General features: G+C 48.7%; 1 protein-coding gene across 2 annotated transcripts; it reads left to right on the top strand.

Moving 5' to 3' along the window:
- The first annotated feature begins 610 nt into the window (after positions 1 to 610).
- LOC125528720 (ARM repeat superfamily protein) lies at positions 611 to 8114 on the top strand. 2 transcript variants are annotated; one of them, XM_048693164.2, is made up of 6 exons: positions 611 to 2585; positions 4092 to 4177; positions 4272 to 4322; positions 4416 to 4511; positions 4632 to 4703; positions 4809 to 8114. In XM_048693164.2, the coding sequence occupies exon 1, from the start codon at positions 1411 to 1413 to the stop codon at positions 2500 to 2502; it is 1092 nt and encodes a 363-aa protein (XP_048549121.1). In that variant the 5' UTR covers positions 611 to 1410; the 3' UTR covers positions 2503 to 2585; positions 4092 to 4177; positions 4272 to 4322; positions 4416 to 4511; positions 4632 to 4703; positions 4809 to 8114. The 2 variants fall into 2 exon arrangements, with proteins under 2 accessions (XP_048549121.1, XP_087387206.1); XM_087531080.1 differs by having other exon boundaries at positions 611 to 2656; positions 4809 to 8113.
- The last annotated feature ends 7929 nt before the right edge of the window (positions 8115 to 16043 follow it).

Below are 16043 nucleotides of genomic sequence, written 5' to 3'. Positions count from 1 at the left end.
AATATCTACGACCAAGACTTTGAATATGAGGGTGAAATTGTTGTGCCTGGGCACCAAGAACCGGCAACGTTTGAACAATTCATCGAATTTCATTTGTGAAAGGTGTGATTGGCATAATGATATGCAACTCCAAAATCACTTGGTTGAGCGCACATGGAGTCACATTGACAACCAATAAATGTATCGGTTCATTTCAAACTATTTGCAATGTTTAGTTAAAAAATACTAGTACACATTTATACGCCGGCCATGTTGAACGCACTGACAACGCGTTCCGCAGAAAAGACCGAACAATGCCTCTTTGCTGTTACCCAAACGGATAAAATCCAGAGAAACCGGACGTCCGTTTGGGCTGGAGTTGGCCCAACTGCAAGTCCTTAAATCTGCAGAAGAGAAGACCTCTACATACACGCGTACGTGCAGCCGTGCAGGAGGCTGGGAAATCTGACTCGCTCACCCGACACCGTTGATTGGCTTGCACACAATCGGATGGCCGATCGACCACTGCACTGCCTCCTCCAATAATGCAGACCAACCGATCGATCCACATCCACTGAGGCAGTCAGCCAGTCATCCTCTCCCGCCATCACCAAGTCACCAACCACCAGCAGCGGCAGCGGCAGCAGTGCCAGGAATGACATGATTGCACGGTTCCGGCGATCCGCCGGCCACGTACTCACTCGCCGACGTCGCATGCCATGCGCAGTCACGCATCGCCATGGAACGAACGAGGATCCCCCTCTGCTCCCCCCTGCTCCCAGTGTCACATCCGTCGCCCTCTCCCAGCTCTCTGCCACCGCATATGCGCCCCGTCCGGTAGGTGCGGCTAGCCTCTCTCTCGCCCGCCATAGCCCGCCCCCACCCCGCAGCCAGGACCGCGGTGGGGGCTCCGCCACTGCGCCGCCGCACATGCTCCCGGGATCGATCGGTCGATCGGATCGCTCGCTCCCTTCCCCACCGCCTGCCACTGCAACCCCGCCGCTGCCTACTCGCTTTGTTTGTTCCCCTCCCCGCCCGGTAAAACGCACGCGCTGCTCCTCCGACCGGCCTCGCCACTGCGGTGCGCCGCTCGTTTTCACCGCGCCGCTCTCCTAGCTTTTACCCCGGCACCGGCTGACGCCCGCCTCGGTCACCCGCTGTTAAGTGCCCGCCTGCGCCTCGCTCGACAGCGCGCACAGGCGCAGCGCGAGGCCGCATTCAACTCGCCTGGGCCACCACCGCCGCGCTCTCCTCTCCTCTGCCCGCCACCTCCATATCATCATCCCGCCCGGCCGCCCTCCACCTCGCGCCGACAGACGTAACAACCCACCCCGCACCGCTCTGCGCGTGTCCGCCCCGCCTCCACTGCTGGCATTTACGTGGCGCTTCTGCTGCTGCCGCTGCGCTTGCTCGCGCGCGGAGCGGGACGACATGAGCCGCGGCGCGCACCGGGAGATGCCGGCCGCGGGCGGGGGCGGGGGAGTGGGGACGAAGCTCAAGGCGACGCCCCGGGCGCTCTTTTCGTGTGGCATCTTCAGCACCTGCACGCACCCGGCGCTCAGCCCCACGGCCACGCCCAACAACAATGCCGCGGCGGGGAATGGTGGGGTGAAGGGTGGCGGTGGTGGTGGGTCGGCCACGCCGGGCGGCGACGCGTCACCGGCGCTCGTGGAGGCGGTTGCGGCCTCGGCGGTGCCGTCGCCGGTGCAGTGGCATCGTCAGAAGCAGGTGGTGCACGGGGGTAATGCTAACGGCAGCAACGGTGCCGGGCCGTCGTCGTTTTCCTCGTCCTCGTCGAGCTCCGCGTCGCAGAGCTTCACGCAGTGGCGGCTGCCGGTGCACCACCCGCAGCAGGCGGCCTCGTCGGCGTCCGCGGCGGGGGCAGGAGCGGCCAGCCACGCGGTGGCGGGCAGCACGGAGGAGAAGTTCGCGGCGGGGGATGTGGTGGCGGCGCTGCGTGCGGTGGAGCGGGAGATGGAGGCCACCGAAACTTCAAAGACGGTGCCGGCTGCCGTTGTTGCCGGGGTGGTGGCCGCGGTGCGGGAGCCGGCGACGGCGAGGCTGGCGGCGAAGGTGCTGCTGGTGATGCTCCTGGAGGAGGGGAACCGGGAGGCGGCGGTGGAGGCCGGCGCGGCGTCGGCAGGCGTGGAGGCGGTGGCGGCGTCGGGCCCCGCGGGCGCCACGGCGGAGCGCGCGCTGGCAGCACTCGAGCTGCTCTGCACGGCGGCCGGGGGCGCCGCAGCCGTGCGCAGGGAGGCCCTGGCGGCGCCCGTGCTGGCGCGCGCCGTGGAGGGCATGTCCGGGCGCGGGCGCGAGTGCGCCATCGGCGTGCTGGCGGCCATCTACGGCGGCGAGGAGGCGGCCGGCGCGTCCCCGCCGCCGCCGGAGGTGGTGAAGGCGGTGGTGGGCGCGATGCAGGGCGAGTGCAGCGCGCGCGGGCGGCGCAAGGGCGCCCAGCTCCTCCGCGCGCTCCAGGAGGGCGGCCGCCTCGGGCTCGCCTGGGACGGCGTCGGCGGCTCCTGATGAAGCGACGAGCAACCGGCCGCCTCGGCGTCGGCCTCACTCCACTCCACTCCACTCCACTGGAGTGAAGCTCGAGTAGAATGGTACGCACCCCACGCGCAGTGACGGACTGACGGGACGGCTGATGATCAGCGGGCGGACTGGATCTGATTAGGTGGCCACTGTTGCAACAACCTTGGGTGATTGATTACATTACATTACATTAGATAATAGAGAGGGATTGTCTGTTTTACATCCGACTGAAATCCAATTCCATTTCAGTCATATATTTCCACCGTGTTTTACATCCGATTGTCTCTTGTCTTTCCCTCTCTCTTCCTTTAAAAATCAAAAAGAGACCCTGAGAAAGACTAAACGGGTCCCCGCTTTAAAACCCCAAAAAAGAACAAGCTGCATAACCTCTCCATCGCACACAAGAACAAGAAGCAAACACGGCGGGGATTCCTCCAAGGGAGCAGAGCTGGAGAAAGACATGGATTTCCAGGTGAGAGACCTCTCCGGCCAAACTTCTCTGCGTCCCTTTCACTAACGCTCCTCCCATCTGTGAGAAACAGCTCCCTTCACCTTCTTCTCAGCATCTGCATGAAAACAGAGGGGAAGTTACTACACCTTTGCAACAAAAGTAAGAAACCAGAACAGAAAAGGAGCATGGGGTCGTTGGATGAACATAGACATGAAAAAGCAAGATCAAAATCAACCTTTACATAGTGGAATTACAGCAAGTTTTTACAATGATTTTGCACTAGATTTACAGTGCATTAGCAACAGTTTTATAGTGCAATAGCAGTAGATTAATAGTGAATTAGCACAAGATTTACAGTAAAATGTTCACAGTAAAACATGCTACTATATATTCCGATGAGATATTGCAGTGAAAACCACTGAAAATTACACTGTAAAACAGGGCAAATAGTATGAATTACAGTGTAAAATAAATGTAAGTACACTGACATTACACCGTAAATTACATTGAATAAATTCCAAAATGAAAATTACACTACAATATGGACTGGAATTTTCAGAACATGGCATTGCAAGTACACAGGTATTTCAGTTATAAAAGCCCCTTCCGTGTCCAATCTACGCAGACCAAATGATTTTCCAGTAGATTTAGAATGCATAACATTTATAGTGCAATAGCAGAAGATTTACAGTGAAATAGCAGAAGATTTACAGTAAAATGTTTACAGTAGAACATACTACATATTCCAGTGGAAACCACTGAAAATTACACTGTAAAAACAGGGCAATTAGTGTGAGTTACAGTGTAATTACAGTATAAAAAAATGTAAGTACACTGACATTACACTGTAATTTACATAGAATAAATTACAAGATGAAATTACACTACAAATTGGACTCCAATTTTCAGAACATGGCACTGTAAGTATCAAGAAGACACACTGTAACCTATCTTGGTTGTCAATTACATAATGCAAGATGCCGCGAAAAATTCATCTCTAGCTTGTAATTTAGATCTTTGTTGACACCTTACATAGCTCAGAGGAAACACTGAAATTCAAGCAAAAAACAATAGCTTTGCTTAAGAACATGATACTGAGTACTTCCATTTTTTCTTAAAATTTCAGGAACAAGAAGCTGAAGGAAACGAAGGGAAGCAAGAATGCGAGGACAGGAGTCATACCTGCAAGATGAAGAGGATGCACTCCTTCATGTAAGCCAATAATTGCTTCTTGTGGAAAATAAAATAAAGAAAGCAAGGATCAGGTTGTTGTATCTAACTGGTTTGTAAAAAATCGTATTTACAGAACGGGGCGTACACATTTACTGAACTTCTTCAAGTGCAGATGATGTACAAGGTAAAAAAGGAAATTGGAAACATTGCAAAAAGAGCACAGCCTATAAACACAAAAATTATACTTATGCATGCATTTTACCGCCCTACCTAGCAGGAAAATTATTCTGGATTCCAGGGAAGTACAGAAACTGACTACAATCTGGCGAACACTGCAACCAGCAATTATCAAACATGAACACACAACGACACGGTAAGCATTGCCCTCCAGATTAAAAAAGAATGCCCAGATGAGACTATTTTGCGTATATATGACTATAACACTGGTAGTGTGATTGAATGACAATGTTTGTGGGTTCACTTGTTGATGCAGGGAGAAACTGTGATGATGAGTGTTCACAACCCATGGGATGTCAGTCTATTTGACAACATGGAACCTGACAAGGTAAACTCACATGATAGTTAAGATGGCTGACTTGGACTAGCTAAAAAGTAACTTCTGGTGAAAATAATCCTTAAGATGGCTAAAACTAACAAACAATAAATACAGGAACCTGAAGAATCTGCATATGATACATCTGCAACACAAGCAACAGAGAAAGGGCTAAATCTACAAGCAACAGAAAGAAGTGAAGAGACAGAAAAACAGCAGTAAACTCAAACCGAAGAAGACAAGGAGTACCTAGATCTTCCTACGAGATGTTCCTATGAGATGTTTCATGTACAGAAAACGAATTTACAGTTAAGTGTACACAGTAAATAGAAATCAAACTCCTAGATCTTCCTACAAGATGTTTCAGAGAATTTCAAAGAGAGTAAACTACAAACCATACTAGAAAAACTGGAATTGCCCAACATACCTACAGTATTTACAATGCCATTAACACAGTAAAAGCATACAAGCTGACTGTAAAAGAAAGAAAATAAAAATACTAACCTAATAAACAGGCATGGAATTACCAAATAAACACACACTAATTACAATATCAAGAGCATAGTAAAAAGCATACAACCTTACTGTAAAAATATACGAGAAATAGAGAAACCAATTTTCTAGGCCTAGAAACTAGGTATTACCCAATATACTAATTACAGTAACACGATCACACTAAAAAAGCAGTCAAGCTCACTATCAAAAGGCTATCCTAAAAGCAAGGTACAACTTGGAATTTCCCAGCATACATGCACTAGTTACAGTTGAATGAGCACGGTAAAAAGCCTCAATGCTCACAGTAAGTTGCTTAAGTTGCTTTCAATCTTACTGTAAAAGACCAAAACTAATTACAGTACAAAGTAAAGATGCATGAATACAGAAATAGGACCATAACCAAAAAAACATATTTACATACCACATTACGGTCTCCTGCAGTAGTTATCTTCCGTTTCAAATATCTAACTTCTACAAACCAAAAAAAAGAGAGTAAAATAAAAGGTATACTAGCAAGATGCCCATGCGTTGCACGGAACATCAAGATGCATTTCTATGAGTAGTTTATCTTGTGAGAGAAAAGGATCAACGAGGGAAAGCCTTATTTGCAAATGTGGAGAGGGGTGTGGGTATCATTTTGCAAAATTGCCATAATTTCCTTCCTATCCGTCAGATATAAATCGGACGGCCTATATTGCAGGATGGCAGGCACACCATCAACACCAACTCTGTTTTTTATAAGAGTAGAGATAAGAACATATGGGATATGAAAACAAAAGATATATAAGAACACTTGTGATATGAAAACAGAGAAGAACATCGAATAGACGAGATCAAAAAGGCAAATCAGAAAAGTTTACTTACATGATTCACATAAATGTTGAACAATTGTGTGTCAAAAGTGCCATCATCCATAGAAGATTCCAACAGAGAGCAAAAAATAACTAAATTAAATAATTTGAAAGCGGAAAAAGCAAACTAAATAAGGAATAGATGTTAAAAAGATGAGAAAATAAACCTGAGACATTTTAAAACAAACAGCATCTGCAAAATCGTCAGAAACAAAAGGATTATATAAACATTCAACACTGTCATCAGGAGAAACGGCATGGGGTCCCTGCTCACAAGCTTTACGCAATCTTGCCATCCAAACAAACCAGAACTGCAACTAACAAAAAGATAAAATCAACAAATTTACATAGAGAATTACAGTGTAAATGCAATGACAATCTAAAGTACTTACATAATGGAAAATTCAAAAAACACTAGTGTAAATACAATGTAAAATCATATAAGTTACACATGGATATACAATGTAAGCACATTAAAATATGAAGCGTAATTACTGAAAATTACAAGGATACACAGTCCAAATTTACTAAAGATACAATAAAAGGACAGACCCAGTGCATAGAAGCTCCCACAGAAGGTGGGGTCTGGGGAGGGATTATAGGAACCTAGTCTTACCCCTGCGAAGTCCAAATTTACTAAAGTTACAATATGATTACAAATACAAATTACAGTCCAAATTACTCAACCTGCAGGGTAATTACACTGACATTACATTGACATTACAGTGTAATTAACTCAAAATTACTGAACTTACAAATACAGTCCAAACTAGTGAACTTTCAATGTAATTACACCGACATTTGAAGTGTAATTAATGCAGAAACAATGTAAGGACACTAAATATTTGAAGTGTAACTACTGAAAATTACAGGATTAGAAAAAATGACAATAAACAAGACTGGAAATATAAGGAATACAATCCAAATTACTGAAAAAGAAACACTGTAATTACAGGGATATACAGTTTAAACCTGAGAATGTGGAAGTTTCAGATCACATGGCAGTAAAGTTGCAGGGTTACTGCAAAAAATATTCAGATTACTATAAGTGACATATTACTGAAAAATACAGTCCAAAACCACTATAATTTAACTGAAAAAAAATCAGCCCCCCAAACAGATTACAGGGCAAAAATGCACATCAAATTACACTGAAAGTACACACAGATTCAGTTAAAAACCAAAATTGCTATTACACCCACCACACATACAGTGCGGGGCGGCGCAATGGCTGGCGGCGGCGCCCTTCCGGCCCAGATCTGGGCCCTTTTGGGCCCCATCTGGGTCTGGGCGGGCCTGGCGTAGGCTTTCCGGCGTCATCTCCGGCGGACGGAGGTGTGGCTCGGGCTGGGGATGGCAGAGACGGCGGCGCGTGTACTGCAGCGCGGCAACGGGAGCTTCACGAGCCTGCTTCGGGCTCGGCCGGGCAGGGGTGCCTGGTTTGCTCCTTTTCTGCGTCCGGTCGGTTTCCGCCGAGAGTGGTGGAGGTTGTCCCCTCCCGCGTTGCTGCTGACCCTGCTGCTCCTCATTTCCGGTTGTTTTCTCTCGTTCCCGCCGGTCTCGCTTCGATTGCCTCGGGGAGACGGCGATGGTGACTGCAAGACCGTGGTGGCGCACATTGGTGGACGACAAGTATGGTGGAGCGCGATGGATCGTCCGGGGTCGTGGTTGGTTGGCGGTTGGGAGAAATCCTTGTTGGCTTGTCCGGCACCGACGTGGTGACGCCCGTGGGCGCCGCCGTGCCTTCCTGAAGGGCGTCGGATATATCCCTTCCCCCACGGCCCTTCGCGTACCGGGGGAAACCCTAGGACATGTCCGGGTAGCAGCGTCGTTGGCGTCGCGTTCCTTCTTGAAGGTGTTGCTTGGTATGCGGCGTTTCGGGGTGCTAGGAGCGTGGTGGACTTCTCCGGCGGGCGCAGCGGTTGCGAGTCATCTTCGTTTTCGTTGATCCGCCGTTGTCGGCATTTTTTCCTTTTTTGTTTTTTTCTCTTCCTTTTCTTTTGGGCGTGCTTGTGCTGCTTCCGCCCCAGCATCTATCGTTGGTTGTATCGGTGTTGTTGCTTTGTAATACAAAGCGGGGGGAAACCCTTTTTCGGTAAAACGAATGAAAGCGAATTAATTTCATCCGACTGAAAAATAGCATATCTGTTAGATAATTGAGGCCAGGGATGGCCCCGGGCAAACATTGCAAGGGTGTCCGTCCGTCAGTCACCTCTGTACCACTAGTCTGCTAGTGTAGGGTCCGATGAGCTGAGCTGAGACGATCTTGATTTGTAGCGGTGGTGCCGACTATGTTCATCATGAGTGAGATGAGATCTGTCTGTCCCACGAATGAATGAATTCTCTCCCCCGTCTCGGGCCGGGCCCCTCATTTGGCCGTTACGCCGAGCATCAGAATCCATCTGCCCGGTGAAAAAAAGGGTCCATTTTTATCTGGTTTTACAGTAGATTTCAGTAGACGACGCTGTGCTACCCACGTCTGAGAAAAGCCAAAGCATTGCACCACAGCCGTACTGCTTACCTCCTCGCCGCCGGCTAGATTTGGTAGGAACGTCACGTCTCACTGGAAATGGAACTCCTCTGTGGCGATCTTTCTCAGTTCTGCTGGGTAATCCAGCTGCTCTGAACCGCACTAAACAGTGGTATTGTTTCTACTTCCAGGATCGGCTGCAGCATTCCCTCAAGTCCTCGACTGCGACTGCATCTGCGAATCCCATTCCCCGCGCGTACAGTTCCTTTCTTCCTTTCTTTCCAGGAGTAAGTTTGAGCTTGAGCAGTGGATAGGGCTGCACTGCACTGCACGCACGATGCAGCAGTGTTGAAACTCAGTGCAGTGCAGAGCCATGCATTCCCCTGTCAATGTCGCGCTTTCCCTTTGCCATCCATCTCTCACTGTCCACTGCACCGCAGTGCAAGCAAACAGAGCAGAGCCCGCTTTGGCTGGCGTCGGCCTTTCCCGTGCAAAGCAAAGCAGAGCGGAGCCCGATGTGTCGTCGTCAAGGTTGCAGCTCCAGACCAGACCCTTCCTTTACTGATGAATCCATCATCACTCGCTCTCACTGCTCCCGGAACTGTAACTAACTCTGGTTTGATCAGGGGCGACTCTCTTTAGCACTCACTCGAGCCAAACATTGCAGCTACAGTACTGGTACTAGGGTTCAGATCGGGTAGGGATTGTATGCCATACAGTACCCTGCGGCCTTTATCTCTCAAGTTCTGAAATCTGAACCCCCTAACTGATGCACTGGACGGCTGCAGCAGCATCGTCATCAGCGTCCCACCGCTCCACATTTTCTGTCTAGAATCGCCTTCCGAGTTCAGACATCCTTCCTCTCTGCTCGAGCAACTTCCTGCCTGGAATGGATAAGCGCCGGCCGGCGGTGAGTGACACTGTACTGCTGCTGCAACCCACTGCAGCTCAAAGCACGCAGAGCCATTCCCCTGCCCTGCTTTTGCTTTTGCCATCGCTCTTTGGCCTCACCGCTGCAGTGCAAAGCGGCAGGGCAGACCGGCCGCGGAGCCATTCCCCTGCTGCAGCTGCTGCCTGTGTGCACTGCTCTTGCCATGTCTCTCTCGTTCCGGCTGGCATCTGATTTTCCGTGCAACGCAAAAAGCCCGATGTGTCATCGTCAAAGCCTGCATGCAGCTCCAGACCCTTCCTTTGGTTTGCTGGCCTCATCCATCATCACTCAGCTTGAGTCCTTGAGTTGAGCTGAGTTGACCCCAGCTTCACTGACCGGCTGCCCTGCACAATGACTGTAGCGCGACGAGAGACAGAGACGACTCACTTCGCCGCTCACCTGACTGACTGACATGGCCAAGAAAGCGGATGGGATCCCGTTCGCTTCCAACACCTATTGCCTTGGTTTCGAGACACTTCAATGCACGGGTGAGGCATCGCAGAGACCGGGCTCCAGGAGCCCGTTTTACCAAAAAATAAAATAAAATATATTCAAAAGTTTCAAAAAATGCCAAACCTTTTTCTATAAATACATATGCATGTTCCCAAATATGTATAAAATTTCATCAACTAATTTGACTATTTGCATGCTACACAAAAAAGACAAATATCAGTCCTAAAAACAAAAAGGAAAAGGCATATTTTAGTTCATGTATTTGTCTTTTTTTGTATACATCACATATTAACATATATGTTTATGAATTTTTACACATGTATACCACAAACATATGTCTATGTGTATACTTTTTTTCAGATTTTATTAAAGTGTGAAAAAAGTATTTTTGTCGAAAGAAAAATAAAGAGCTCTGTGAAGCTCGGTTGCTGTTTCCACTTTTCGCGCATGCACTGGCAACTATTGCAGGGGGAAAGAAAAGGGGGTGGCCTGCCATATTCAGGGGGTAAAAAGATTTTAGTTAGGAAGCTTACGTAAAAGTTTTCATAGGTCTTCGTTATACCGGGCCATCTGTCGGGCCGGGCCTATCAAAGCCCGATGCTAAAAAACCTAGGCCCAAGCCCGGCCCGGCCCGGCCGTCGGGCCTAAAAAATCAGGCCTAAGCCCAGCCCATCATGCTAAAAGCCCGCCGGGCCTTGGCCCTCGAGCCGGGCCTCTTCCTTAAATGTCAAATATGACGAGCTCGGGCTGGGCCCGGCCCGGCTGTCAGGCTCAAAAACTAGGCCCTGGTCTGGTCCGTGGGCAAGGTTGGGTCAGGCTGGGTCGGGTCGGGCCGAGCTGTCCATGGCCAGGACTCTTTGTAGATATAGGATTTTCACCCGCCAACACTGAAAGGTTGAGGCTCGCACGAGGTTGGATGATGATAAAAAATGCTACATCCACGTAAAGCTTCTAACTTAATCTAGGTAACTAAACTATTCCCCTGATTTCAAGGGTGGACCCGTGCCCTAATTACTAACCCGATAACTCTACACCTATGAAAAGATCCTACGTAATCTTACTTACCCTTCCATACATACTCTCCTCATCCTGATTTTAACTAGGGTGGACCCGAGCCACTAATCCTAAACCAATTAATTACGTCTAAATCAGCATTTACATAAAAACCTCGCGTAACTGTACGTGGGTCTAGCATTGCTCTTACTAACCAATATAAGACTGCCAACTCAGACTATACGTAAATAAGATACGTAAAAACCATTACGTAGGTGTAGCGTTCCCCGATGATGACACTGTTACTGCACACGCGACGGGTCGACGCTGTTACTGCTGACGGCACTCGGTTGGAAACTGGATACTGCTGGCTGGACGAGAAGAGAGAGCAAGAGAGGGAGATTGTTGTCCCCCCTTAGTGATCCACATACGTGTTGCCACTTGCGCTCTTAGTTGCCATCAGCAGTCAACCTATTCACGGAGAACATGATCAATTGGTGGCCAGCTTGGTCATCACACTCTAGCATTTCACTTCGCGAGCCTCTGTCTGCACTGACTTAGGGCCTGTTCTGATCTCCTCTAACTTCATAAAACTTCACACAACCAGCTTCTCGCGCTAGCTTCTGGCTCTGCCTGGCGATCTCAATCCGTTCTGCTTGATCGATAGCTTCTTCGAGCGATCCATTGGCTGGCAGCCCAGCTAGACCAAGATCTGGTATATTCGATGGCATTTGGGTCGGCTGAAACCAGCCCATTTCGAGGGAGAGAAGAAAGGTTACGTGCAAGGGAGAGCGAACCGTTTTCTTTACGAGGGAAAGAGCGAACTGTTTTCTTAGGGCATGTACAATGATGCTATCTTAGGAGTGCCATGTAGGATAAATGATGAGGTGGAGGAGAGAGAACTCATAAGAAAAGACTTGTCTTCTCTTATTTAAGATAAGACAAGAGATGATATCTTAGCACAATATGTGTCACCACGTTTTTAGGAATAACTAGTTATGAAGATAAGGCTAAGAAATGACCCATTGTAGACATCTTTTTTTATCATCTCTTAATTACATGCAAGACTTAAGATAAGACTATTTTATCAACCATTGTACATGCCCTTAAGCGGTGGCACATCGACCGTAATATCATCGAACTTCATCTTTTCGATTTGGTGGAGCTGGGCCGTCCTCGCTCCAGTTTTTTGCACTGGAATTGCCCAAAGCTTCCCGAAGCTAGCTTCCGGCGGCTAAATCGTTCGGCTCTGCTTCGCTCCGGAATTTTGTTAAACGTGGAGTGGGAGGAGATCAGAACAGGCCCTTAATTTCACGGACTTGTGATGATGATCAACATCACCCCCATCTCATCTACGCTTAGTGTATGGACTGCCAAAAGAGTCCATGCATGACAATGGACATAAATTAAATAAATATGTAATGAAACATCAAATTTGTTGAGAATCAGCCTTTGAACGACGCCACCCGGCAATTACGACCCATTAGCAAAAGTAACATAAAATATTGGAGAAGCCATATTAAAAAAAGAGGGAGTACATCTTAAGAAACTTGAAATACTCGACTAGATACATCCATTTTAGCGATCAGCAATATGAATCGAAGCGAGTATTGTGTTTGGAGTGCAGTCGAATCCATATTTTCTGTGTCAGAGTATGCACTATTTTTTCCAAGGGATTTAGTCTCCTCCTTTCCCTGTCCTTCGTTCTGCACCATCGGTGCACGCAAGGTTGCTTCTAGGTGAGCTGACCCACGGGCTGAACGCAACGAATGATTTTTCTGAGCGAAATGTTTTGTTTCACTTACAGGTTGCATATTGAGTAATTTTATCAACATTGATGGCAAATCTGTGGATGGATAAAATTGCATGATGGACCAAACAAAAAATGACACCTCTCTTTATTTGTAGGTACATATATATACTCCTAGAAGGGAAAGTGGTTTTTTAGTGAACACAGGGTGAGGTGATTCGAACACGTGACCTCCTCTTTCAATCTAAACTGCACTAGCCAATCATTTTTAAAAAAAAAGAAGGATGACCCCTGGCCTCTGCATCTGAGCGATGCATACGGCCACTTTATTAATTATTTTCATAAGACCTTACAAAGTAATACAACAGTAAGACTAAAGCCGTCGTCTAAGCAAATTCTATCCAGTTGATGAAGGGGCGCAGATAGCCTGGGCCTAATACCAAACAGACATTGCAGCCAAACCTAATATCTAAGACCTGAGGTCCCATCCAGGACGCCTGCCGGGCATGGGTCTCACCGGTCCGGCGTGCACTCAGAGGCCGCCGCCGCCAACTGCCACTTCTCCATCTTCAGAACTGTACTGATGCATCAACCTTGCTCGGTCCAGCTATCGTCGACGCCACCACGGCGCCCAACGGCACCTCCTCCCTGCGCGCAAACAACTGAGCACGTCGCGGTCGCCACTGATACACTTCAGCACCATGCTGCCAAGTACCACCAGCCGACACAGCTTGAAGTCTTTGAAAAATCTGTCGTGCGTAGCACCTGCTAACCAGGCATGACAAAGCGTAGCACCTGTCGGTCAGGCATGACTTGACATCTCCACCGAAGCTCCGTGCAAGATGAAGCCGCTCCACCTCCAACCTCTCTGAACGGGACGGGAGCACCCCAGGAAGACACGGCGAAGAGTTGGGCACCACAAACACCGCGAGAGTCGGACCAGCCGACCGCCATGGCGAAGCGACATCACTAAAAAGAGAACCGCCGCCATCAGGAACGCCAAGAACGCACTGCAGCTGTCCCACCTCCCCGCGGACCCAAAGCGGCGCCTTCAAGAAGGTGACGGAGTCGGGCACCGCCGCCGCCCAACCAAAGTTGTGGGTTTCCACCCGGGTGCAGGGGGAGGACGAGGGGGAGGGAGCCGGATCTTGAAGCCGCCTTCAAGAAGGGAACAACGCCTAGAGCGCCGCCGGCGTTGTGGCCGCCGCAGCCGGCCAAGAAATTACTCCGATCTAGAGCTCCCAACCCCACATCCGCGCAGTCCGCCACCGGATCTGGCCGGACTGACGAGGAGGAAGCAGCAGCACGGTGGCGCCGTCTTCAGATCCGACGAAGGAGAGCAGCCGGGGATCCCTCCATGCGGCGCCCGCATCCACCGCCCACTCGCCACCCGCGCGGCCGAGTAGGCGCGGCCCTCAACTACGGCGAGCGCCGCCCGCCGCCAGGACGACGCCGCCCTCACCAGCAGAGGCCGCCGCCTCAAACCCTAGGCCCGAGCCCGAGTGGCGTCGCGACCGAGGGCCTCGCCGCCACCCTCATCGGCGACCGCGCGGGGGACCCGGCGCCCGTCTCCGGCGGCGGCGAGGATAGATCGATAAGGGGAGGAAGCGGACGGGGAGGTTGGTCGCCCCCGAGTCGCCCTCCACACTATGGCACCTCTCCCGTTGCGACTCCTTACATCCCTTTTTTCTTTCCTCTATTTGTGGAAGCTCCTTCGTTTTTTCAAGATGGTTTTCATGGTTTTTTCCTAATGCGTGAAACTTTTTTCAAATCCACAATTTATTTTCATTTTTACGTTTTTTTACAAAAATCCGTGAACTTTCTTTCAATATCAATGATTTTTCTCCAAATCTGTGTTTTTTTAATTGGTGATTTTTTTCCAATTGATTAACTATTTCCTAATTCGACATTTTTTTCCAAAACTAATGATTTTTTTTCAAAATTTATGATTTTTTTGTCAAAATCAGTGAACTTATTTTCAAGTTTCTGATTTTTTATTCAAAATTGACGAACTTCTTGTCAAATTTGCGGACTTTTTTTTAAAGTGGATGAAAATTTCAAATTCATGAGCGTTTTCTAAAGCAGTGAACTTTTTATTTCCAATTCCTGAACATTTCTCAAAATCTCTTTTTCAAAATCGATGAACTTTAATTCATGGACTTTTCCAAAAGGAATTATGAACTTCTGTTTAATTTTGGCAACTATTTCTTCGCGTGTTTCTTGAACTTTTCTTAAATTTTTGACTATTTTTTAATATTAGATTTTCCCCCAAACTTTTTCAATTTTTGAACTTTTTCCAAGGTGCCGGTCCACCTATTAGTGGTCAGTTGTCAAAGTCATCTGGTCAAACTATCTAGCTAGTACTCCCTCCGTTTCGAATGACTTGTCGCAAGTATGGATGTATCTAGATGTATTTTAGTTCTAGATACATCCATTTCTGTGATGAGTAATTTGAAACGAAGGGAGTATTTACCATTCATGTGCTAGCGGGCAGCAGATTAAGAATTTGGCGCTGAACGTTTTTGGTTCAGGCTTTGTTTGTCAGAGCTACTCCCTCGGTTCTGAATTACTTGTCGCAGGTATAGGTGTATCTATATGTATTTTAGTTCTAGATCATCCATTTCTGTGACAAGTAATTTAAAACGAAAGGAGTAGGAGAGAGAAAGAGCTTCAGAAGTGTTCCAGAGATCCCGGCATTGTCATGGTGATGCTAGAGAATGTTCCATAAGGTCCCAGAAATTACCAAAAGGCCGCGGAAGGTTCCAAAAACGTTCTGGAAGGGTTCTTGTGGGTCGGCTGCTGCATTCCCTACAGCTGCAAATCCCGTTCCCCGCGCGTACAGTTTCTTTCTTCTTTCCTGTACTCAGTTTGAGCTTGAGCTACAAATTCTCTGACTCCTTTTGTCCAGTGGATTGGGTAGCAGTAGCACTGCACGCACGATGTGTCATCGTCAAGGTTGCGGCTCCAGACCCTTTACCGAATCCATCACCAGACACTCACACCTTGAGTCAGTTGGCTTCAGCTTCACTCTCACTGGCTGCTCCCTGCCGTGAGTGACACTTTCAACCCACTGCAGCTCAAAGCATGAAGAGCCATTCCCCTGCCGTGCTTTGCTTTTGCCGTCTCCCGTCTCGCCGCGGCAGTGCAAAGCAGCAGACCGGCCGCGAGCCAATCCCCTGCTGCTGCTGCTTCCTGTGCACTGCTTTTGCCATGTCTCATGTCTGGGCCTGCTTTTCCGTGCAAAGCAGAGCCCGACGTGTCGTCCATCATCGCCGTCACACACATTGAGTTGAGTTGACTTCAGCTTCGCTCCCACACCACCCTCCGTAGAATGACTGTAGTCTGTAGGCGACCAGAGACAGGGACGACTCTCTTGGCCGCTCACCTGACTGACTGGCATGGCAAAGAA

The sequence above is a fragment of the Triticum urartu genome, chromosome 1A (genome assembly GCF_056163025.1).
Source record: "Triticum urartu cultivar PI428250 chromosome 1A, HENAU_Tu73, whole genome shotgun sequence".
Lineage (NCBI taxonomy): Eukaryota > Viridiplantae > Streptophyta > Magnoliopsida > Poales > Poaceae > Triticum > Triticum urartu.
This window is presented reverse-complemented; position numbering and strand designations above follow the sequence as displayed.

Excerpts from the sequence above, each read along its gene's own strand:
- LOC125528720 (XM_048693164.2), top strand. The coding sequence starts at position 1,411 with ATGAGCCGCGGCGCGCACCGGGAGATGCCGGCCGCGGGCGGGGGCGGG.